Source organism: Artemia sp. Qi Xiang Cuo, chromosome 5 (assembly GCF_049724085.1).
Source record: "Artemia sp. Qi Xiang Cuo chromosome 5, ASM4972408v1, whole genome shotgun sequence".
NCBI lineage: Eukaryota > Metazoa > Arthropoda > Branchiopoda > Anostraca > Artemiidae > Artemia > Artemia sp. Qi Xiang Cuo.
In genome coordinates, this window is record NC_142798.1 from 49,515,262 (window position 1) to 49,542,510 (window position 27,249).

Below are 27,249 nucleotides of genomic sequence, written 5' to 3' on the forward strand. Positions count from 1 at the left end.
GGAATCAAAAAACTTTAATAGATCGTTAAGCTATGGTTTGAGTTTTATACTGCTGGATCAACGGATAAATTAACTAGAGTGCAGGCAAATAAAAAATTAGAAAACACATGTTATAATATTTGAAATTTTGATCAATGAAAAAAAAGAAGAGAATTAGCAGGTCAAATCCTTAATCCTGTTAGCATTAAAAATCAGTGAAGTAAAAAGAAAATCCGAATAGTTAATTTCCAAACCCCACTAGGGAATAGACGGCCTTTTAGCACAGTTTTACTTTCAACAACTTTCACAGAAGATGTCAAGGAATGAGAAAAGGGATAGAAAGTGAGTTGCACCTAGCTTTTACAAACAAAGGACAAGAAATGTGAAAGTGAGAGGTAGATCTGACTTTGATAAGAATAAGTCTCAGTTCCCTAAAAACATTACAATCCTCATGGACTATGGCATAACAGGCAATGCTTTAGCACAATTTGTGCTTGTAAAAATATATGAATACATAATTAATCGCTAACCTAATTATAGAATTAAATGAAAGATATAACTCAAAAGACCGGAATTGTCACTGCGTTGCATCTTATAAACTGGTGTTTATTCACGGAGGGGAGGATTTAATTAGGGCGGTCTCGCCAAGCAGAAAGTAAAAAATAAGAACAATTTTAGGACAGGGGTTGGTTGGTCTCTAATCAATTTCGCCTTAGAAAAAAAGAACTAGAACTCTCAAAAAATATCCGTATGTTTTACAATAACAGATACTATCATTAAGTAATGGACAAATTGCAAAACTTACAGCCCTTTTCCTAAGGGCTGTGGGGGCCACTCATCCCCAGAGGCATATTTTATTGGACCTTTCAATTATGATGAATCAAATAGCTATCTCAAGATTTCACTCGGATGCCTGTGGGGGAAAAGGGGGCTAGTTGCCCTTCATTCTATTCGGTCACTTAAAAAGGGACTTGAACTTTAATTTCTGTTTAAATGAGCCCTCTCCCGATCTTCCAGGACCCCTGGTTTGACATTATCATCCCTGGGGGAAACGTATTGTAAGTTTTATTTAATTTAGATAAATACACAATTAGTTCTAAGGGAGAGACAAGAGAAGGGTGGAGGTAGAAATTGGTATATAATCCCGAGGGCTATGTCCAGGAATTTGTTTGGGGGGGGGGGCACAAAAAAAAATAAAAACGCATAAAAAATGTGTTTTTATGCATTTTTATTACGTTTTTACAAGTCGGACAAACATTTCCAACCCTCATTGAGGCTTGAGGTTTAATGCAGAATTAGTTCTAAGGAAGGGGCGGGGAAGTGGAAATTTATATTTAATCCCTCTCGATTTCTGGGAGAATTTCTGGTCTATACTGATATTATGAAAGTAAAGAGTAACACAAAACCCCAAAATACGCAGAATTTATGAATCGAAAATGATTGTAGACCAATCAGCCCATGTCCTAAAACTATTTTTGATATATGTTCCTTTTGTTACCCCTTAGGACATCTGATCAATACTTGGAGATACCTATTTTGTACTTTCTCTTTGGCTGCTCAATTTTGCGTGTGGGGGAATTTTATGCGGGGCGTAAATGCCTACACCCGAGTTATCATAGTAAGGTACCGCAAAGGTAAAAGAAAATAATTTAAAAATGTGAAACTAGCGGCAACTGCAGATTAGTTGCATTAGTAGGCGTTCAGACACTGGGTTTTGTTCAGGTTTCCCACTCAGAACAGTCGAAAGCTGAAAATATAAACTATCGACCAACATTTTCGAAACTGAAAACACCTAGTTAGCTGACAACTATGATTCTGAATTTCCTATTTCTAAAAAAAAAATCTTGGACTTTCAACCATTATGAGCGGTAAACTTGAACAGAGTCTGAGACAGAATCCAGCGTCTGAACGCCCACTTACGATGCAAGTGCACAGAGATAACAGGCTGGAACAAAAGCAAATAAGAGCAATTAATACCCGTGGGCTTCGTCTGGTACCAACCAGAGGCGTCACTTGCCAAAATATTTGGAGGGGGCAATGAATTTTACTGACTGGCTGTAAAATGACAGGCTGGTTCCCTGTACGTTTTAAGGGTCGACCTTGTAACTCAGCCTCTTTAACTCTTTAGAAAACGTAATTTTTTTCAAATAAAGCTATTCTTTTACCTCAAAGATGTTAAGTTGCGTTTAACTGTAATATTTTTGTAAAACAGCTTTAGGGATTAATGCCAATTAATTTTGCTGACTTATTTGGCTGATATTGAAGTTTAGATTGTTTAATTTTTTCTTCTTTGCTAACTGAAACTGATTTTCTGTAATTGATTTTACATCATATATTTCCATCTGCTCCTTTGTACTAATAATAAAAACAAAACTGAGCAAGTAAAATAGTGGTACTTCGCGCCACTATTCTACCGACTCAAATTTTTATCGGAGTGACTGAAAACATTGGAGGAAGGGCATCCTCCCTCCCCCAATACGTGACGCCTCTGCCAATAACAATGACACCAATTATACTCGTTGTGGCGTTATACAAGTTCACCCCTTACGATTGAGAACGCATCTGAAAATAGCGACGAAGACCACACTGCCTTTCCATCACAAACAACAAAAACAAGAAGAACAATAGGGAATTCTTTTCATAAGACAGTGAAAAAGATAATTTGGATGAATATTTTGGCCCCATGTCCAAGGGCCGTCCTCAGCGAGACAAAAATATATAAAAGAAGACTCACAGCAACAGACTTTAACACAGAACCGGTCACAAAAAGACCTTTGAGGTTAGCTGCCAAAAAGGCTGGATGAGCAATAAGAACGTGCTTTTAAATTATTTTTCTTTCATCTCAATGATCGCCTTGTTTTACCTAACTTTTTCATCAGTCCTGGTTGAACTTCTCTGAAGTAAGGATGCTGGGACTGTGTTGAAAAACTTTGCTTTTTAGTTTTATTGGTCGCATGTTCTGTGAGTCTTTCTTCTTTTACATATTTTTGTCTCACAGAGGACGGCCCTTGGCCACGAGGCCGAAATATTCATCCAAATTATCTTCTTCACTGTCTTATGAAAAGAATTCCCTGTTGTTCTTCTTCTTTTTGTTGTTTGTGATGGAAAGGCAGTGTGGTCTTCGTTGCTATTTTCAGATGCGTTCTCAATCGTAAGGGGTGAACTTGTATAACGCCACAACGAGTATAATTGGTGTCATTGTTATTGGCAGAGGCGTCACGTATTGGGGGAGGGAGGATGCCCTTCCTCCAATGTTTTCAGTCACTCCGGTAAAAATTTGAGTCAGTAGAATAGTGGCACGAAGTACCACTATTTTAATTGCTCAGTTTTGTTTTTATTATTAGGACAAATGAGCAGATGGAAATATATGATGTAAAATCAATTACAGAAAATCAGTTTCAGTTAGCAAAGAAGAAAAAATTAAAAAATCTAAACTTCAATATCAGCCAAATAAGTCAGCCAAATTACCAGCCAGTCAGTAAAATTCATTGCCCCCTCCAAACATTTTGGCAAGTGACGCCTCTGGTTGGTACCAGACGAAGCCCACGGGTATTAATTGCTCTTATTTTCTTTTGTTCCAGCCTGTTATCTCTGTGCACTTGCATCGTAAGTGGGCGTTCAGACGCTGGATTCTGTCTCGGACTCTGTTCAAGTTTCCCGCTCATAATGGTTGAAAGTCCAAGGTATTTTCAGAAATAGTAAATTCAGAATCATAATTGTCACCTAAATAGGTGTTTCAGTTCCGAAAATGTTGCTCGATAGTTCCTATTTTCAGCTTTCAACCATTCTGAGCGGGAAACTTGGACAGAGTCTGAGAAAGAATCCAGCGTCTGAACGCCCACTAAGGCAACTCTTCTGCAGTTGCCGCTAGTTTCACATTTTTAAATTATTTTCTTTTACCTTTGCGGTACCTTACTATGATAACTCGAGTTAGGGCATTTACCCCCGGCCCCCGCAGAAAATTCCCCTACACGTAAAATTGAGCAGCCAAAGAGAAAGTACAAAATAGGTATCTCGAAGTATTGATCAGATGTCCTAAGGGGTAACAAAGGGATCAGATAACAAAAATAGTTTTAGGACAGGGGATGATTGGTCTACAATCATTTTCGACTCATAAATTCTGCTGATTTTGGGGTTTAGAATTACTCTTTACTTTCATAATATCAGTATAGACCAGAAGTAATCCCAGAAATTAAGAGATATTAAATATCAATTTCAACATCCTCTCGCCTCTTCCTCAGAACTAAATCTGTATTTACATCAAGCCTCAATGAGGGCTGGAAATGTTTGTCCGACTTATAAAAACGTAATAAGAATGCATAAAACCACATTTTTGAAGCATTTTTAAGTTTTTGTGTGCCCCCCCTCCGAAAAAATAACCCCCGAAAAAACCCTGGACAAGACCCTCGGGGTTATATACTAATTTTTACCTGCACCCTCCCCTTGTCTCTCCCTAGAATGAATTTTGTATTTATCTAAATTAAATAAAACTTACAATATGTTTCCCCCAGGGATGATAATGTCAAACCAAGGGTCCTAGAAGATTGGGAGATGGGTTATTTAAACGGAAATTAAAGTTCAAGTTCCTTTTCAAGTGACCGAATAGAATGAAGGGCAACTAGCCCCCTTTTTCCCCAAAGGCATCCGAGTGAAATTTTGAGATAGCTGTTTGGTTCATTATAATTAAAAGGTCCAATAAAATATGCCTCTGGGGATGAGTGACCCCCACAGCCCTTAGGGAAAGGACTGTAAGTTTTGCAATTTGCCCATTGCTTATAGATAGTATCTGTTATTGTAAAACATACGGACTTTTTTGAGAGTTCTAGTTCTTTTTTCTAAGTCGAAATTGATTAGAGACCAACCAAACCCTGTACTAAAACTGTTCTTATTTTGTACTTTCTCTTTGGCTGCTCACTTTTGCGTGTGGAGGAATTTTCCATTGCGGGAATAACCAGTGGGGGGATTTTCTGTGGGAGTATTTCCCGGGGGGGGGGGTTAAAGCCGGCTCCCGATAACTCAACGTCTAAAAACGTAAAAAAGGAAGTAAATAAATAAAAATGTAAAAATAATTATTACAGGATGCTTTAAATAAAAAAAAAATCATTGCCACTACATTTTCATGAATTGCTGCCCCTGTTAGTAAAACCAATTTCAGGCCATTGCCTGATTTCGTAAAGACAACCTTACTATCGAGGGCGTTATTAGAAGCAGTGTGGTACATATCGTTAATCTCATCTCCAACCAATTGATGCACACGAACTTACAGAAAACGTGTCTAAAAAGGACACGCTACAACACAATAATATACCCTGTATATCTAGTCAAAGGTGGCAAAAAAAAAGAAAAAAAACGTATACCAACCACTGATTTACCTGGTCAACTTTCCAAGGTTTTAAAATGTACCAGTGAAACATAAAATCTCATGAAATTTATATTTTCTGCCAGGGGATAAAACTACAAAAATAACGATTTCACATTTGCACGAAACGAGTCAAATTAAAAACCAAACCATTTCAATATTTACAATCAATAATCGAGTAAAAAAATAATGTATCTCACAAATGTAACTGATCAAGCAGTAAAGATTGTTTATAACAACAACAAATTTTATTTAACGGGAGAATAAATATATATGTCAAAAATTTTCCGAAAATCAAAGCAGGAAAGAGATAATCTTTATAGGAAATAAATAGGTAAAGGTTAATATCGCTATCAGTTTGACTGGAAACATATGATCACATATCGTCAAGCCCAAAAGTGAAAAGAAGAATCTTAAATAATGAGCCAGAAGTGCTTTCGTGCTACAGAATATACTTAATGGAATAAGATGAAATTTCAATTCGCAGACTGTGAAATGGGACAATTCTAATATAAAATTTATAAAAGCTTCTTATAAAAATGTATATGGGAATCCGTGTAATTTATAATTTGGCTTAATTAACAGGAGCGCAAAAAAAGGTATTCAGGCTTTTTACAAGAGCAGCTTTTGGCTAGAGATAGTGAAACAATGCTATCCTTTCAGAGATAGCCTGTCTCCTCTATGAAGTTAACATATCTCCAAAAAAGCAACAAGTTAATAATGATTGACTAGAGGGATCTTTCAAATTAATTTTTGATAAAATCCAGAATAGCAGATTTTGTTTTGGGCATGAGGATACTTCCTTTGATTGCTCAGGTTGAAAATAATTTAATTTAAAATGAAAATTCTTATGTTTGAATTTTTAATGTTATTATATTGACAATAACAAAAGCAATCCAAGATGAAGATTCTTTTAATTGTTACAGGAGTTGAGATTTAATATAGTGCCGTTTCTACAAATTAGCCGACCAGGCCTAAATTAGTATAAGAGTAAAAAAGTGTAAACTTCTGAATCGACTTCTTAATTCCTTAAAATAGTGAGACACTTTTTAGAGAAAGGAAAATTTCAAAAATATAAGAATATCACACTGTTGGACTCTTTTTGGTAAAACAGCAATAAATATTTGTATCTTTCAACGCCACCTCTTAATATTCTATATTTACTAAAAACACATCTTTAATCAGTACAAGCCGAGGCCAAAGAGAATCCGAAACTTATACGAGAGGAAACTCAAATTTGCCACTATGAAAATAAATACCATCACCTTATTGCCCAGAAAAATTCTAAACCTGATTATACCTAAATACAAATACTGTTTGCATTCATTCACTTTGTACTTTTGATTACACAGTGTCAAAAATAAATGGTTCATTTTGCTAAAAAGCAACAAGATACTTATTTATTTTTTTTTACAATTCACTCTATTTACTTGAGCTTTTTCTATTTTATTTTGACTAACCTTTGGGAATTGAGTAATCCAAATTTTTACAAATTAAAATTAAACGTATTAATTTACTTTGAATAGCTCGGTGTCGCTGTACCGTCAATGGCATAATTATTTTCCATCCTGCTGGCACCTCCCTGGCAAATTGCGAACGATTTCCTTCTTTTCAGTTACTTAATTTCTTTGGCCGGGGCACCAAAGGCCCATTCACACTGAGATTTTACTAAACGGGGAATTAACTAGAGCTGCTTTGAGCCAATCAGAATTTTTCATAAGATTTCCAGCCAATCAGAAAATTTTACGGTGATCTGATTGGTTAAATTAGTGCTAGGTTATCTCGGTATCTTATAAAACCTCATTGTGAGTGGGCTTTAACTACACTGTTTAAGAGAAACTACGTTACTAATATATTTCAGATTTCTCTAATTTAACAGGGTTAAGTAAAGTAACTAAACCTCACTTTCACGCGGTTGAAATTAAGGGCGCAGATGCCAATAAAAGTTTATAGTCCAGGTAACCCAGTGGCGGATCCGTAGGGGGGGGGGCGGCGGCCCCCCCCCAACATAGTCTAAAGTAATGTAATTTACTTAATTAACACAAGTTTACGTTAATTAAACTTGCTCCTAACGCAAGTTTATCGGATAATAAATTTTGCCCCCCCCCCCTAAAAAAATCCTAGATCCGCCCCTGATGTAACCTGAAAGAGCTCTTTCTGCAGACGCTTGAAAAATAAAAATTTATAAATTCAGCAGTTCCCATTCCAAGTGCTAGATATTATCCCTATGAAGAAAAAGCATATTTGTAAGAGCCACTTTCAGGCATAAATAGGCTGAGGTGAGACACAAATTGACTGCCTGTTAAACTACAAAAAAATATAGACTAGAACTACCAGCAACAAATAGTCCAATCCAAGGCTTCCCAATCCTTATTCTAAAATTAAAAGTTTTTGGAGACATTTCTGTTTTTTGTTGTAGGCTGTTTGAAGATTTTTGGATCGTAGGCGTACCATATATTTTTTAGCCCGAAAATATGCTTTGAAAGATTGATTGTAGGCATACCATATATTTTTGTTTATGGGAGGGGGGGGGGCTTAAAAGCCAAAAATATGTTTTGAAAGACAGAATTTTTAGAGTTCCCCTGTGAGGAGGAGAAAGTCTTCCGAGCTTATCTCAGAGGTGAAGAGATGAGGGATTCCCCGGTTCCGCCTGAGTGCCAGTATAGATACGTTGAAGGTATGGATACTTTTAAGCAGAATGAAAAAAAGTCAGAAGTTATTTTACATTTTCGGCCTAAGAGATAGGACTTTACGAGACTTATCAACAGATTTGTCCAACTAATATCTTTCCGTTAAACGACAAAGAAAAAACGCTAAAGACTGCCGACACATACAACAAATTTAAAATAATAACTGATGAGATTCCAAAGGATAAAAAGTAACTATGGTGGAATGGATATCAATAGAAGAACAACAAGAGAACTGAGCGTACTAGTTTACCAGCTCTATGTAATAAAAAAGAAAAGACGTAGGTGTGCAGAAAGCATCCAACCGGCATAAGCCTTAGCTGAGAAAATCAGCCCCGAAAAAAAATCCAAAGACAGAAAATTTACTATTCCCAGACTTTAGAGCAGTTTTGCTGAGAATTTGATGAAGCAATTCAAATTACATTCTGCAACGGAGAAAAGAATTAAAATAAAAAACGAACTTGAAGTAATTCGATTAAAAACGAACAATCAAGCACTTCCAACTTTTTGGGCAAAATTAAGCTTGATCAAGGACATAGTTGTATTTTTTTTTTCTGTGTAACTAATAAGTACTGTGGAAAGTGTTTTTGTCTAAAAAAATATGGATTTCACACACACACAAATTATCGTGCAAGAATATGGGAACTAGAAATATGCAGATAGCATTCTAAAATTTAGTATAAATATATGCTTTACAAGCTTATTCTTCAGCAGGCTTATTTTACACATGTTTATTCTTCAGCCAAAATGAGGTTTAATTTGTCCCTTAGAATTATTTAGCAGTTTGGGTGCTTTCTACATAACAAAATCCAATAGGTAGCTAAAGCAAAATTTTCAAAACCAACAGAAATTTTCAGGAATCAACATCTTAAGTTGTAATGATGCAGACATGATTAAGGGATTAATTTTTTTTTTTTTACAATGGCTTCCTTCAGCTAACGGCTTCTACAAGAGCTTTGGCTCTGAAAAACCTTTGGCGTCAACAATTCGTAAGGGAGATCAAATTCTTTCATATCAAACTAAAAAACATCCATCAAAATGAACCAGATCTTCAATTTAAAGCCTCTAATACGGTAATGGCAGTTGATTCCCACTTGAATGTAATATTCACTGCTTCCATTTTGATCACCAATTGATATTCACTCCTAACTTAAGACAATGAAAGTACCATAATTTAAGATAACAAGTAATGAAGGACAGTATAAGATACCAGAACAATCGACAACTTTTGGAACAGAACTACAGAAGCCATATGAAGCTTATTATTTTTGGAAACTGTTTATATTTTCAATAAGAATAGGGGGAAGAGGATAGGGGATACCGAAGGATACCAAACCTAAAGCCGACTCATTTTGAGTTATTTAGATGACTGAAAACAAATTTTGAAGGGAGAAGAAAACAGGGAGAAAGAAAATCTCAAACCTTACGAGTTGTTAGAAATTATCTTCGATTTAGTTCATTCATTTTTCCATGTCAAGACTCCAGAATACACGTCAGTCCGGACCAAACATGATACAATTTGCGCAGTTACTGTGATAAATTAACTCAGAGCTGTTGTGAAACCAAAGACCTTAGAATATCATATGTAATTTGCATTATTTTGGGGGATTTCCATGTGTCTTTTACAGGAGGCGAACAATTATTTCTAGCAATAGTCCAACATAGCTGAGACTTATTTTTTTTATATGAAAATAACACTCAACGCTCGAGAAACCTAAATTATCTCAATGTAATTTTATCAACATTTGGAATCAGCAGTATAAGGTCCTAGTAACAAACAAAAACAGATCGTACATAGTTCCCTGAAGATCTTCGATAAAACTTGCAATAAAAAAGGTTTGTAAAAAGAAGCTAAGATCCCAACAGCAAAACATAGTGATTGATAAATACATTAAAAAGCTGACACATAACAAGGAACACTAAATTCACAACACTTTCTTAGCAGTACAGAACAAGGCAGAACTGGAAACATTGTAGACAATATATGACACATAAATGTCTTAAAAGGAAAAATAGAAGAGGCCCAATCGTTTATTGTTGAAAAAATTTCACTTTTCTAAATTTCAATGAGGAGCAAAACAAGTATTTTAAACATTTTCCGGAATATTATTATGACATTAAAAAAAAAAAAAAAAAAAAAAACTTACATTGTGGATCTGAAAAATATGGCTTGGCTTTACTGTGGTATACGACTCTTTCAAAAGGTAATTTTAAAAAATGCCGGTTTTACACTTTTATAGTTTATATGCCAAAAACAATAGAACACCCACCTATAAAGTCAAATTGGTATTCTATAAAAATGAATAATACCCATAAATAGAAAAAAAACTAACTGTTTTTTTTTCAGAGAAGCCTAAACAGTCTTTTGCACTTGAGAGTATTCTCCCTACTCAAAAACACAAAATTTGTTCCAACAAATAATTAGTGCACAAACACTATAGCCAGCAATTAATATTCTTTTTTAAGTTTCAACGGAGAGTGCGATATTGGTGTTTAAATGGTTTATATTAGTCCATAAGATTAGGTTCGCTTCTCTTTGAGCTTAAAGTACCCAAGCTTTATTTTTCCCAATCACGGCTGGTCTCAACCTGCACACCCTCCTCCACCCTAACCTGTTCAAAGCTTCAATATTCACTAACTTCCACATAGTTCTTATTTCTTTCGAGGCCTCTCTTCGTCCCACCCCATTTGAGGACCTTCTTCTTTTTGTTTAGCCCAAGATGAAACTACCCAAAACACGATTTTCACCAACATATCGTCCCTCATCCAGGGTGGATCAGTGCAAAATCTTGGAACAATGTGACAACGGCGGGGGGGGGGGGTCCCCCCACCCACCCCCTTGAACCCACCACTGATCCCATTCCTACAACACGACTTAACCATTTTAATCTTTCTTTCACCACAGAAAGTAGGATCTAAAGAATGCTAGGTACACGATAATCTATTTTCACAAAAAGTGAGGATCTTCTCTTTTAACAATAAACAATTGAGTTAATAAATACGGAATATATCAAAACTATAAGGTAAAGTATATTAGAGTATGGAAAGTACCACACCAATTCAAATTTAGCCCTAACCTTGTGCAACACCTGTCTACTAAAATACCTGCAATTTTATCAGTTACCATATTTGAGAATTAAATCTACAATTGCATATTAAATCTACAATTGCATATACACGACTAATTCGAATAAGATTTAACATCGCATCACAATAATAGGTGCATACATTTGTGTCTTTTTGGAAGGGGAGAAAGGGGGGTCTAGAACCCCCCAAAGTTCGTTTTTTATTTTATAATTAAAATTTACATACTTATTGAAGGAGGGTCCTCCATACCAATTTTGAGAGGGGTGTCAAGGGGTTATACTCGTCACCCCCATTGTGCAGATTTGATCCCATAGTATCTTCACAGATTCACTTGAATTTTGGTACACAATTTGTTTACCAAGAAGGCACTAGCCCAATATAAGCGCGACTATTTATTATGCTAATAATTATTGATAGTGATGCTAAATTTAGATAGAAAGATTAAAACGACTTTTTGTAAATAAAAAATGACCTAAAAAAAGAAAAAAAACGACTTCTTTTCAATAAAGGAGACACAAGTATACTAATGGGTTTGCAGAGCTTCAGGATTATTCAATAAACCTCAAAATGTTGCAGGTAAAATGTTTAGTATTGTAAAACCCCAGAGGAAATAAAAAAATCATTTAAAATATACATTCAAGGATTGTAGTACAACTGTTACTGTAAAAGCACTAATAAGGATGATGATATATATAAATAAAAAAACAAACTTTAGATCATTTTCAGATCTGTATTTTCAACTGATTTTTAACAATTCTGGTTCAACTAAAGAATAACTTCCAAGTTTCTTCGATTTCAGCTTTAGATGCCTGAGTGAGGTTGACAGCTCATTCCTAACCATTCTTAAACTAAGGCCAACTTCAAGAGACGGGTGTCGACGGAGCGTGCTTAAACATCAAGGCACACGAAGGAATTGCACAAGCAAACACGTTAAGCGAAAAAAAAAAAAAAAAAATGCCAAACAGCTAAAAACCGCATCAGGTACGGCGAAATAAAAAACAAAATCGTTCGGGACTCGTTAGGTGAAATGTAAACACCAGCGCGTAGTGTCCCTTGGACGCCAAAACGTTTTTGATTCACATCGTTGTCAAGTCATGTGACATATGAGCACCGAATCAACAAATTATCTCTAGCTATCTCGGTCTCTTAATTTTGCGCTGCATTTTTGTGGCCATGGCAACGGCCACTCGTACCGACGAGGAATTGTACCATTGATATTCTTTTCAAAGTAGTAAAATATTGGCCACCACCAAATCCGGGAAAAGTAATTACTTGGTCCTTTTTTCTGAAAAAGAAAAAAATATTATCTGCAATTACATATAAATATCGCCAACATTTCAATACTTTTTTTCATTTTAAAATTGAAAAGCTAAAGACTGCTTGGCGACCCAAAATCCAAACACATTTCTTGCAATACATAAGTTCTGCGCAATTGCAATCTAAACTTTCGAGTTAATGAAACTTATGACAGCAAACAGTGCTTTGAGCAAGGTTAAATAAGAAAGTATACATCGTATCCAGCCCAAGCAGCAGAAGAGATTACCACAAATAGTGCATTTAACTCAAAGTTTTGTCTATTACAGGGATTATATTTTCATTTTTGACGACTGGGCAGCTAAATACTGTGTTTCCTTTGACCTACAAATCAATTTCCCTTTACATGATTTGAAATTTCATTGCACGCCACACAATAATCTATCCAGAGTCGGGAAGAATAAGGGCCCGTTTCAAGACGGCCCAATTACATAACACTAGAAGTGTTGCTCAAACTCTGAGCACTAATTTAATTCACTAACCAGCCGTTACAGCGATGATTAGAAGGATCAAAGAAAGAGCTCTCTCATCTCGACCGGAAGCCGATAACTGAAATAGACATAAAGAAGGTTCCATATTAAAGCAAACCAATCTAAGAAATAACCATCGACACGTGCTCTCTCCGAGTAGGCTACACGTCACTTTCTCAAAGTCGCTTATGACTTCTAGGATTATTACTTAGACCCGATAGCGGTTATTTCTTTTGAAAATTAGTGTATTGGGGATTCTGAGCCTGTCATGATAAAACTAAATAACTTTGTTGAAATGAAAGTAAATAGCGCCATCAAAACTTGAAACGAACATAAATTATTCTGAGTATGAGTTGGACTGATGCCCTCCAACCCGTGATCCTTATGTTAAAGTTTGACTTTTTTTTCTAAATTACTTTCAGGAAATCACTCAAGGGTAAAGAGCATGAGGTTAAGGGGGCGGCTTCCCCTGTCATTCATATATGAGACACTTTATGTTCGTTTTAAGTGTCATTGGTGCTCTTTACTTTCGTTTGCAAGAACTTTTTACTGTCTTTTTATATCACACTGTTCGGTTTATTCTAAATACCACGGTGAATACCACCACCCTTAACCTGGGGGGCAAGGTTGAATTTTGCGTAACATTAATCCAAGGATCGATATCATGTTTCAGATAGCAATCACATTCCTTATGAACTCTATAGAACACACTCCTCCATCCTCCCCCTTTTGCATCAGGTAAGCACGTGATGCAATCTATTATGTTTAAAACTCCACTAATTTATAAAATAAAAGGGGAGCTGTCACCCTGCAGGACTGACATTTGAGGCTTTGTCCAAGCATATTCATGAAAATGAAGGGTCAGTGGCAGATCCGGGGGGGAGGGGGCGCGCGCCCCCTAGTGTAGTCTTAAGTAGTGTAATTTACTTAATTAACTCAAGTTTGTGTTAAATAAACTTGCTACTAACGCAAGTTTATCGGATCACCCTATTTTGCGCCCCCCCCCCCCAATTTTTTTTTTCGGAATCAACCTATTTTGCGCCCCCCCCCCCAAAAAAAAAATCCTGGATCCACCCCTGTGAAAGGTATATAGGGGATAAATCCTCTCCCCCTTCCATATTTATTCTAAAGGACCTCTCAAACAAAGGCAAAAAGAGAAAACCATTTATTTTATATAGACTGCATATGTTTAGTGCAAATGTAGAACTGCGTTACAGGAGTAAGAAAGGGAAAAAAAAGAAGAAAAAAAATAAATAAAATAAATAATACAAATCTGCGACCATCCTCCTCAGGAAAAGAATAGGAACTCTTGAACTTTTGTAGATGGTTCTTTGAAATGTCTGCTTCAGGGTTCTCTAACATGGTGAATTTTATTGGTATATTTTTCATCAAGCTTCATCCCTCTTTGTGGGTATTTTCTCTTTTGTCTAAGATAATATAATCTTAGAGTGCAATGGGTCTTGATAAGGTAAATTCAAAATTACTGAATTTTATGCATTCGGAACCACATGAAAAGCACATTATTTTGATTTAGATATTGTTATGAAAATAAGAGCATTTTTCTTTACTATTGAAAAGTTGACATCTCTTTTCTCTAGCTAATAGACAATCGATGGTAATAATTGAGGCAAGACACCTATTAAATCAAATAACCTACAAAATATTTGGACATCTTATCCTTCTGCCAATAGGACAGAAAAATATACTGATAATATTTTTGATAAACTCCTTACTGGCCCCAGAGGAAATAGGTTAGATAAAGACAAAAAAAAACAACAAAAAAACCTAAGGACAACTCTCACTAGGGGAGCACTTTGTGAGTAACGCGTAAAGTTGATCCGGAAAACCGGGTGTTTTGGCAAAAAACTGCACTTTCTTCAAGCATCAGGCCTTCCCCTGCTCAAGTTTTGGTTGTGTGCATCTGTCTACGAGAATCAAATTGGAAACACTGGTGCCAGTTCCCCCCCCCCCATTCTTGTAATATACCCATAATCCTTGAAATATTCCAGGATGTCAAGATAAAGCTTGAACATGTACAGATAATTCAGTTTTAACACAAAAAAACCTCTACTAAGCACACATGAATAACATTTTAGATCTGTATTTCTTTTTTTTCACTAGTAAGGTTGGTCACAAGTTTCCTACAGCTCGTTTTGCCACTGGTCTTGGTAGTTAAATAAACACTACCTAGGTAAAATGGGGAAAAGGCCCATACAACAAACCAGAGCTGTCACCTTACAAGCTGTATTATAGGGCACACGGTCAAGGATTTAGGCATGGGATTTTTTTTTTCATTCTAAGCTTCCTAAAAATATTAAGTGAATTGAGCCTCTTTAGAATGAATCAACTTAAATATGATTAAAAAAAGTCACAAAAATTTGCGTCCGACACTAACCTTTAAAATAGGATTATTAGCTAAAGTATGATATATCCAAAAGAGTCTGGTTGTAATATAATAGGCCAAGATCACATCTACTGAGTAATGGCCATGAGCAATCATCAAAAAGGTAACGCCACATATTGGCACCACTATAGCTATCCAATGTAGGAGCCAGCAACGCTTGGGGGTATCTGAAAGCAAAGCAAGTGTGAATGACGAGAAAAGAGAAATGGAGGAAAAAAGAATGGAGGGAAAAGAGAGATGAAGAACACGCGTGTCTCAAAGAAATATAAAATAGCGGACCCCTTTGTAGTGGTTAGCGACAGAATTAGCCAATTCAAGTGCACATTAGATTTAAACCATACTCTGTGTCACGCAACAGCACTCCACAAGTGGTACATTAAGTTTGTTGTTCAGCGTTGTTGGAAGTAACTCTTTTCTTTTGTTTCTAGTGTCGCATGCGTGCTTTTCTTTCTTCCTTTTTTTTCATACTCCATCCTTGTAAATTTGTTTACTTGATGAGGGGAAATAAAAATCATCCATTCAGAGAGAAAGAGACGACGAAAGTAAGAGAGAGAGAGAGAGAGAGAGAGAGAGAGAGAGAGAGAGAGAGAGAGAGAGAGAGAGAGAGAGAGAGAGAGAGAGAGAGAGAGAGAGAGAGAGAGAGAGAGAGAGAGAGAGAGAGAGAGAGAGAGAGAGAGAGAGAGAGAGAGAGAGAGAGAGAGAGAGAGAGAGAGAGAGAGAGAGAGAGAGAGAGAGAGAGAGAGAGAGAGAGAGAGAGAGAGAGAGAGAGAGAGAGAGAGAGAGAGAGAGAGAGAGAGAGAGAGAGAGAGAGAGAGAGAGAGAGAGAGAGAGAGAGAGAGAGAGAGAGAGAGAGAGAGAGAGAGAGAGAGAGAGAGAGAGAGAGAGAGAGAGAGAGAGAGAGAGAGAGAGAGAGAGAGAGAGAGAGAGAGAGAGAGAGAGAGAGAGAGAGAGAGAGAGAGAGAGAGAGAGAGAGAGAGAGAGAGAGAGAGAGAGAGAGAGAGAGAGAGAGAGAGAGAGAGAGAGAGAGAGAGAGAGAGAGAGAGAGAGAGAGAGAGAGAGAGAGAGAGAGAGAGAGAGAGAGAGAGAGAGAGAGAGAGAGAGAGAGAGAGAGAGAGAGAGAGAGAGAGAGAGAGAGAGAGAGAGAGAGAGAGAGAGAGAGAGACAGAGAGAGAGAGAGAGAGAGAGAGAGAGAGAGAGAGAGAGAGAGAGAGAGAGAGAGAGAGAGAGTGAGAGAGAGAGAGAGAGAGAGAGAGAGAGAGAGAGAGTGAGAGAGAGAGAATATTTTCTTACAGGAAAGATACAAAAATCTAAAGGAGCAACCAAATGGAAATGAAAACATAATGATTTTGTTTTAACATTGTCTTATAGCCAGTTGTTTGAACAAGGATGGTTTTTAAGATCTGGAAAACTGAGGAAGGGGAATTTTGTTGCCAAACTCATTTTCTAGCTATTTTTAGAAACGAAAGCATAAGAAAGAACAAAAAGAACCTGACAGAACAGAACTATTTAGATATATTGGGAAGTAGACGAGATGCCGGAAATCGATTAAATAAATCGACTCAATGTATTCAGTGTAAGAGACATTACTCAATTTTATGGACAAATAAATTTCCAGTGGCATTCCAAAGGCGAGGAAGGGAAATAAAATTATATTACTTTATAGCCTAAAGCCTTGAACGATTCTAGTACTAATATCAGGTATGAACATTAAACTTATTCAGAGGAAGGGAAGACCACACTGCCTTTCCATAATAAACAACAAAATACAAGTAGACCAATAGGGAAATTTTTCTATAAGACAGTGGAATGCAAACTTTAAATGATTATTCCGACCCTATATCCATGAGCCGTCCTCAGCAAAACAAATGAAAAAAAATATAAAGAAGCTCATATTAAAATACAATAATTAAAACTAAAATCTTTTTAAAAAGAGTCCTAGCATCATTACTTCAGGGTCCTGATTGAACTTTCCTGAAGTAATGGTGCTAGAACTGTTTTAAAAAGATTTTAGTTTTAATTTTCGCTACTGTTCTACTTGTATTTTGTTGTTTGTTAAGGCAGTGTAGTCTTCGTGACTACTTAGTCAGTGGTAGCAATGATAAAGGTCGATTACACGAAAAAATGTAAGAAAATATGGCCACTTTAAAGGGAGCCCAGTGTCGACATGCCTGGTCATTACTTTATACCTGCTTCACTACTACAAATTCGTTACAAGGTCTCAGAGTTAGGACTATGGAGTTCCCATAAAAGGTTATATTGTCCGTGGCTTAGTTCAAAATTTACAAATTGTAATTTCACAAAATTCGGGAATGCGCTTAGTGGAATTCGAGACCCAGTGAGGATTTTTCACCCATAAAAAAGTACAATTGATCGCTAAACCTTTTAATTTACATCTAACCTGACTCCACAACTATTTTTCTCCTATTTATGAATACATAGATATTGAGGCATAAATATATCTACGTTTTGTGGGCACCAAAGCTGAAGCCGGTTTAATTGATTTTCGACCAGTAACAAAAAGTGGGGACTGGAGTAAAGCCTTTCATTCAGAAATGAGGAGCCTTCAAGTATAACATCATCAATGTTAGCATATAATTCGAGATTAGCAGCTAAAATTTGATAGGGTGGATGATTAATAGAAGCAGCAATCATTAATAGGCATTCACGGAACGTGTTGTGTAGGTTAAAAAAGAGATCTATTTTCCAAAAATTAGCGTTCTGTATCAACGGTGTTCAAATATGCTGAAGCAGGGATAGCTAAGGGAAAGAATTTTGGGTCTCAATTTAGATAAAAAATGTTGGATTAAAACACTCTTACAAGCGCCAAGTGCCGAAATACGAAATCCCACCCAACCAATTCTCCTCAATTGGTCTTAAAATCACAAACCACTGTTTCATTATCATTCACTTATTTGTTGCATTTTAGCCAATTAAAAGTGCATATACATTTACAGTGGCACTTATTTGTGATCATAATTTTAAAGTGAAATCGAAGTCCTAACTACCCAACTAAAATTCACTGACAAATACCCCATTGCAAACCCTTTATCGGTCCTAGTTACGCCTAAGCTTGGATGCTTCTTTTCGACAGACATTTGACTCTTTGCGCCTATGATAACTAAGCGAAATCATTGGATGCACCGTAGATCCAGATGCACCGTGAGAGATTAAAAGGTACTTCCAAGAGGGTCACCTGTTCAATAGAACCCCTTTTAAGCAAAATACAGAATTTTATACACGTTTTACTTGCATTTTCCCAAGGAGAGAATTCCCTACATTGTTCTTTCCTGTTCTGAACCGGTTTTTTTTTCTCCGCCTCCCAGAGCAGGAGTATGATAGCCACATGTATTATTTAACATCAAACCCTGAAAAAGTAGGGAATAGACAGATTCAGAAGGGCGAAGATTAATAAAAAGAAGGCTTTTCAAACAGATTCAATCTGTAAAACTTATACTCCCGCTTTGTATATATTCATGTCCAATAGGTCACATCTCCATTTCATATCTTAAAAAAAAAGAGAAAAAGGTGAACATACATTCTTGAAATATAAGGCAAGCCATTGTTAGAATGACAGTGTGACCACTGTATATATAGTCTCCACAGTATGTATGCAGGCCATTGACACTGAGACCCATTCCAATAAGAAGTCTAACTGCTCTTAATACCACATCCCATAGCCTGGCATCACCCGCCTTCGGAGAACAATAATATGTCTTTGAGGCAACGGGCAGTACAGTGACATACATTGTGAGACATCGAAAAAGATACAGCACACCCAGCAGAAAAAATATCCGTCGAATCAGAATAAGTCTGAAAGAAAAAAATTAATTAATGTATTGGTCAAGATTGCAAAAGTTCAAGGGAGCTTGCGAGAGGGGACTTATCGTGAATTCACTAATCAAAATTTTTACCTGAATTCTGATTTTTCAGTTACAAAATGAAATTAGTTTAAAATAATTGTGTATACTAGGGATGGGACGGTAAATCGGGATCATGACAATCGCGGTTTTTCAGAGGACGAGAATCGAATCGAGTTTTTTTTTATTCTTAAACTGATTCCATTGTACAATTAAACTTTCCACAAAAATGTACTTGAACGCTCTAAGAATAGGTAATCAAATTTACATTAGTGATTTACATGCAGCAGCACTGCTTAGTTCGACGCCTTATTATGAAACAGATAAATTGAATAACAAGATAATGTTCGGAACTGCTTTACAGTAATAGTTTTTGTTCTTTTTTTAGTTTTTATTTTAGCAATACCAATTGAAAAAGTTCAACAGCAACTTGGACATCTAGTGTTCAGCAACTGTTTAATCTAGCGTTTGGCGACAGTTGGCATTTATTCAAGCTTTGTAGTCGTTTTTGGCCAAGAAGTGAGATCAGACACTTATTACTACCCTAATTTTACCAATTACAGTAATTAATTTAATTTTTCTTATTATTACACTGAAAAAAAAAAAACGGCCTAGTGTCACCCAACTCTAGATGGCTTTGATAGTTTTTTTTTGTCGACACTAGCGCCAGTTCCCACTCTTATACGTTACCCATACTCTTTGGCTAGGGTAACATCTATATTCTATTTTGTACTAATCTTTTACTGGACTGGATTGATTTTTCTTTTATGAATCTTCATCACGCTTTGGAATGGAGCTTAGGAAGTTTCCTTATTTATTATTTTTATTTCCATCATTTTCCGACATGAAAATGCTGATTTTGCGTTTGGTTTATCTTTTTTTTTTCGTTGGTAAGAAATCAAGATATATGACACTAACAAATAAAATTATTCTATCAACCTAATATTCTCGAGTTCCTTCTTTTATTAGGCTATTATTTAGTTACCCGAGACATGCACTTTGGGACCAGCTTTCGAAGAATTCTAAGCGTTTACGACTCTCTAATATTTTTCACAATATTTATACTGTGTAGAAGTTTTCAAACGCTCCCTCCGGTGTTAAAAAAAAAGCCTGGCATGTGTCCTTAGCTACATCCTAAGCCTCCAAAGGCTGATTGGCCTATTAATTGATTTTTTTAAGGAATAGATTACAGATTCTTTTATAATATTGATCCACAAAGTCAATTACTGGGTTCATAATATATTAGGCTTCACACAAGGAAGTCTGAAAGTAAAAAAAAAAAAACTTAAAGAAAAGAAACTTCTATTTGGCCCCGTCCATAAAATGTTAAGTCTTAGTTCTTTGCTTGATATTAAGATACAGATTTCTTGATGGTCTCTTTGAATGGACAACATAGCTTCCTAAAGGAAAAAAAATCCGAAAAGAAAAGGATTTGGACCACACAATCTCCCGATTCCAGATATAGCTTTGTCCTCACCAAAAACTGTTTTTCGTTGCATCACCAGAGAGTAATATCGCGAGTCTAATAATCTACTAAGATTAACTTTGTTCGTCTTCGTCTTCTTGTTCTTGTTGTTTGATTATATTATTTGTAGACACTGTGCACAACCTTCATGTAATTCTGGGCCCGGCGACAGTTGAGACCAAACTCCAGGTCCCGTTTTACCAACCAGAGATCAATCCCACTGTACTACTGCAGGTTAAGATTCTTTCACATAATCACATGACCACAACCAAATTTCAGGCTCTGCGATGGATTACAGCAGCTGAGATCGAACCCCGGTTCCCGTAACAAGTGTACAATAGCAAATCAAGAAACCCTGGTATGATAAATTGCTCCTCCTCCTACACATTTCCCAGAATCCTTCTAGCGAATGTAAGGTCACTGGTAAATAAAATGGACGAACTTCAAATTAGTCTTGACAAAACCAGATTGATATTGCTTGCCTTACTGAAACATGGTCTGCAACTGAAAAATTTTGCTCCATTCCAAATTATAACTCCCATTTTAAGCCCAGGATAGAAAAAGATGGTATCCCTCTATCTCATGCTGGAGGAGTAGCTTTTTTTTGTCGGTCTACCCTTCCTAATCGGATTCTTTCATTTTCTGAAATAGTGAACAACTCCAAAACTGAAGTTCTATGGCTATGGACCAGACCCAAAAACCTCCCAAAAGAATCATCTTGCATGATTTTTTGTATTATTTATTACCCTCCTCGTAGTGGATTTAAGAAGGAGCTGACGGCATATCTGCAACTTTATACTGAGAGAATTCGCTGCAAGTACCCTTATGCTGCAATTATATTATGTAGTGATTTTAATGAGCTATACCAAAAGTGGCTTAGCTCTACTCTTAGCTTTGATCAAGTGGTCAAGTCGCCTACACGCGCTGATAAAACCATAGACTTAATTTTTACCAACATTGAAGATTACTACTGTGTCCCCAAAATAGCCCCTCCATTAGGGGCAAGTGACCATCTATGCATCTTTTGGACCCCTTTATCTTCCTTTCCCCCTAAGCGATTGATCAGTTGCTTTTATAGGCCCATTACTGACGAGAAGGTCGCCCATTTCAAATTAAAACTTAGTTCCAAATCTTGGGCCAATATCCTATGTCTTACCAATGGTAATAAAATTGCTTCTAGGTTTTTAACGGAACTTGTCCAGTTATGCTGTGACACATTTACAGTAAAAAAGGTTACTCACACATCTAACTGCAAATTCTGGATGAATAGAAAATTTTGTGCCTAATAAATAACTGTGATAAATTCTTCAAGAAATAATTTTCCAAGAATATCAAAAACTTAGAAACATTATTGTTAGCGAATTCCGTAAATCATGAAAGGAGCATGGTGCGCACGTGCTCAACAAGTTATTGTATTCGGGCCCTAAGAATTTCAACAAAAGTGTCCAAGATCTCATGGGAAAGGTCTCTTTAAAGTTTTTCTTACTGGACAGTAATGGTGACCCAGTGGGTGCGGATGTCATAAATGATCATTTTGCTTAAATTTGTAAAATTTACCCGCCACTTTAACTCATACTGGCTAGCAGTGCAACGAGTGACACTTCCGTGATCGAAATTGAGCAGGGTCAACTTAAACTCGAGACCCTTGACACAAATAAGTCAGTATACCCAGGTGATATCCCTACCAAATTGATTGTGGAATGTGTCCAAATTTAAGTGTACCTCTAACTACTATTTTTAATCAATGTTTTGTAGATGGTATTTTTCCAGTGTGTTTTGAACGAGCTATTGTATCTCCTACACCGAAAACTAAGACCATAAAAGTTCCCTCTGATTGCAGACCAATATCAAAAACGTCCATTTTCTCTAGAATCTTGGAGAGTTTTATTTACCATTCCCTTTTTGACAGTATTCATGATAAAATCAAAACAAATCAGTTTTGGCCTAGGGTCGAATCATAGCCACACGCATTGTTTAATTTATATACTTTCACTATTTTCAAACATCTTGAGTTGAATAGTTCCTACGTTGAGGCTGTTTTTGCTGATATTAGCAGCCTTGGACAATTTGGATCATCAGACAGTTATAGATAATGCAAGGGCTTTAGGTGCAAGAGATTTTGTTTTACGTATGTTAGCTAGTTTTTTGTCTGGCCGTGAGCAATGTGTAGTCCTCCCTAACGGGGATTCATCAGGTTTTTCCTCGATTTCAAGTGGAGCACCGCAAGGGACTAAGTTAGGTCCTTTAGCATTTTTAATAGTTTTCAATAATGTTTTACCAAGTTTTGACAACTCTTCAGTTTCATGCTATTTTCTTTTTTGAAAAATATACCCCCTATCAATAATTACTTTTGTATACCAAATTTAAATACGGTTAAACTGCTTGGGGTGCAGTTGGACAACGACCTTAAATGGAACTCCCACGTTTCTCACTTATTTAAGTCAGGTAGTTTTCTCCTTAAATCTTTCTCCCTTCTGAAATGGTTCTCCACGTGAATCGAAAACCTTAAAATAATTTACTGTTCTTATATAAAGACCCTGTCTGGAATACGCTTGCCCTGTCTGGCGCCCTGGGTTGACCAAAGATCAATGTTCTAAAATCGAAAGTATTCAAAAAAGAGCAATAGAAAGTATTCTGGGGACGGCCTATACTACATACGATGAAGGTTTGGCTAGACTTGAACTTATAGAGCTTCAAATATCCAGCTGGACCTGTATCCCCAAATATTGACCATGAGGTACAAAAACTCTTTTGTCCCCTGTTTTGTTTCCCATTTTAATAATTGATATAACTTTTTTTTATGTTTATCCCCTAACATCTGTTTTGTTATTGTAATTCTGACGTGCTTATGCTAGCTTTTGTGCTATTTTAGCCAATAAATCATATTCTATTCTATTATCAAGCAGAGATCAATCCCACTCCACGACTACATGATAAAGTTAAGATTAAGAATCTAACACGAAATTTTCTATCGGAAATTATTTTGTAACGCCATTAACATCGATAGAAAATTTTATAACTGCTAATATTTCTTACAGTTTGCAAATTCTTTTGATGGCTTCCTATGAATATCTTGAGAGATAGCCTAGATTAAAGGCTATGATGCATAACTAAGCTTAACTCCTACTAGGTTTATGTTGACCTATGTTGTTCAAAAGATAGCAAAACGCCCCTCTTCTTAAGTTAATGAAATTACTCAATCTAATTAACATTGAAATTTGACACAAAACGCAAAATGAAGACAAGAGTTTAGCTACTGTCTTTTCTTCTCCTTTTTTGTTTCCTCATGTCTTTCACAAATTAATTTCCAAACAGCTCATTCAATTTCACTTGCTTAAACTACCAAATGATTCATCAAATTTCCAATTATCCTTTCTTTCCAAATCAATTTGACATAGAGTTGCACCTCTATTATAACTGTGAAAGACCAACAAGTTTTTTTCCCGGAGACTATTTGGAAAACAATCAATACACTGACTTCAAACGCTAAACAACTAGTTCTTAAAACGTCCGACAAAATGAAAGAGGACATTAGAACTCAAGACCGTATTTCCTCCATCAAATTACTACATAAAGACTTGAACTAGGGAAAGCACAACCTTAGAGTATATTAGCTTTATACAATTGGTTTCCTTATCACGCGCATCTTAAGTTATATTCGAATCGACCATCTATGTAAGTAAATATTGGGAGCTACTGATTAGTTCACGACAAAACAAGTAAAATTTGGGATTCCATACAAAAAACATTCTTGCCAAATTGCTTTTTCACAATACTATTTTTTTCACAATACTATTAGTCTTTTAACATAAAAAGTGCAAAGAAAATACGAGTTGCACCCGGTACAAATACACAATTTCCTATTTGGACAGAAGGTGGACCAAATTATCGACAACAAACGGCCGAAATTTATATAAAAACCATAGAAAGAATTAGAAGAACAAAAATATTTCAAGAGCCAATAGCCCATGACCCCCCCCCCCCCCACCCACTTCAAGACGACCTGTCAACAAAGTAATTACGATTTAATTTTATAACAATTGAATGGTCGATTCGTTTTAATTTGTTACATTATATTCGGAAAATCAATTAGTTACATTTCCGTCTTATCTCCATAGAGACAGAACAAATAAATATGCGCTTTTCTTCAAAGATATGTTGCATAAAAAAGAGTTTTGTCCTATACCGAAAGCGGTTGAAAAGCACTAATAAACTAATAAAATACTAATAATTAAATTACAGCAATAACAGAAAACAAATAAGTGCTGGGCACATAGTCAAAAGGTTGTATTTATCTAATTAGAACTTGTTTTCCCGTGATAGTACTTCTTTTACAACTCCTAGAAATTAAAAGCTTAACTAACACAAATCATGGCCGGTAAAAGACTATTGAAAGCTTAAAAATTGGTCTTTTATTTTCTGCAGGCTACTTAAAGATTTTTCTATTCTGAGTCCTGTTTTGCCGCGACGGTTTTGTGTCTTCAGTAAAGCGCTAGTTTTTCAGATTTATGTTGCATTTGTATAAACCGCGAAGCAGTAATCTTCGTTCGTTTTAAGTTTCAACTTTGCTATTTATTTTCATCGAAAAACTTACCTTACAAAATTCTTTGTCTAACTTAGTCGAAGAAACTATAGAAGTCATCATGAATTTTTGTCAAAAAAGGGCACTAAATATAGATTTTACTTGGGATATCTATTAAACTTTCCCTTTAAAAACCTGCCATTTCGTCAGATAAAGAGTCAAAGGGGTATAACAGTAAATATTCGTGTTATTATTACTACAATTGTTCTACCGTAATGCTCCAAAGAATTTCGAATTCCTCACAAAAAAGTATACTTGCTTTATTTTTGCTCCTTGGACTTAAAAATTTCAGGAGAACCGATAAGTGAAAAATGAAAATTGTACCATTAGAATCACCATGGTCGAAAACCTTATACCACGCAATTACAGTCCCATTTGAACAGCAAGGTAAGTCATTTTTTTTGCATAGGAAGCACTAAAGTGTCTCCTTTTTTCTTTGCCTAGTGGGGCAATGCTACTTTCTATTAAAGATGTCTATAGTTAATGCCAATAATGAAGATTCGAGTATACAGAATGGAAAAGAATAGAACAGAATTTATTTTAAAAATTACTATCACAGCATGTTCGCCGAATTTGAATTTTACGTACAAAAAAAAAGCACTAAATATATCTCAAAAGCACTATATATATATATATATATATATATATATATATATATATATATATATATATATATATATATATATATATATATATATATATATATATATATCATCTTCAGAACGTGACGTTCACGTCAAACATAATTCATTGTAAAAAAAAACATAAAATTTTTTTTTACACTTAGTTAAAAAGTCAAAATTAAAAATAAATAGAAAACAATAAAAATACATAAAAAATATGATAGGTCAAAATTTAGAAATTTTTGTTGTACATATTTATGAAACTAGGTATAAAACTTTTTGCTAACCGCTGATGGGCACAGCGTACCGGCTGAAGTTTCTCAACAGGCACTGCAACCCTGCGCGGGAGTCGTTTTTTTGTGGATTGAGGGGGAAAAGGGTTTTATGGATTGGGTGGATCAGAGATTTTCTTCCGAAATCCATACAGAGTTTCTCTCTTCTTTTTTTAAGAGTTTGCATTTTAAACTTTGTCAGCAGCTCTTCATACGACATTTCTGCCTGCTTTCATACTATCATTAGAGCTCTTTTCTGAGCTCTTTCGAGGCTCGCGCTTTGCTCAGCCGTCAGTCCAAAATGACATACAGGAAACTGCATACTCCAGAATTGGGCGAATAAAAGATGTAAATATTCGGAGGAGGTGATCTTGAGGGGCGCCATGTTTCAACATAAGCTTGAGCATCTGCAGCCCAGCATTCCCCCTTTTTACTAGACTAGATGTGTTTTCTTCCCATTTTAAATCACTGGTAACAATAACTCACAAGAGTTTAATCTTCCTTACTAAAAGAGAATCAGAGATAGTTGGTAGAAAATTTGGTTCAGAAGAATTTAAAAATGAAATAGTTAAAATTGAAGATTTACTGTCATTTACTTTCATATTTGAACTGGAAGCTTTAGTCTTCACGTTATCAATTAAAAATTTGATCTTTGCTAAATTCAATTGCTTCACAAATTTCTCCAAGTGTAAGGCCGTCAAGATATTTCCAGCGGTCTTCACAATCTTTAGCAATATCATTGATTATAACTAGAAAAAGAATAGGAGCCAGAATGGTACCTTAAGGTACACCACAAAAAACTGGCTCGGGTTCAGAGAAAGACTTCTTATACTTTAAAATTTGGAAACTATTTATTAAAAAACTCTGAATCATATTCACAACAGCAACACTCACTCTAAAATCAATTAATAGCTTAAAATTAAAATGTTATGATCAATCAAATTGAAACCCTTTTTAAAATCAATTGTTATTAAGTTTAGCAATTTACCAGGTTGATTAACATGCTTAAAAATAAAATGTAAAAGACTGGCTAGATAATGGAATGTTGATGTATTCTTTCTGTTACTGTACTGATGAGGATCAAGTAGGGGTTCATCTTCAGCTTTTAGCCAATTTGCTACAAAACTGTCATATATTTTGCTGAACAAGG

General features: G+C 35.8%; 1 protein-coding gene across 1 annotated transcript in view; it reads right to left on the bottom strand.

Annotated features, from left to right (window-relative positions):
* Positions 1–9,500: 9,500 nt before the first annotated feature.
* LOC148952222 (phosphatidylcholine:ceramide cholinephosphotransferase 2-like) overlaps positions 9,501–27,249 on the bottom strand; it is a 105,629-nt gene continuing 87,880 nt past the window's right edge. Inside the window, exons 5-7 of the mRNA XM_089089685.1 lie at positions 18,836–19,110; positions 15,292–15,467; positions 9,501–12,397 (exon numbers count right to left, since the gene is read on the bottom strand). Coding sequence (XP_088945811.1) covers positions 12,242–12,397; positions 15,292–15,467; positions 18,836–19,110 — 607 coding nt within the window. The 3' untranslated portion in view covers positions 9,501–12,241. The remainder of the gene's footprint in view (positions 12,398–15,291; positions 15,468–18,835; positions 19,111–27,249) is intronic.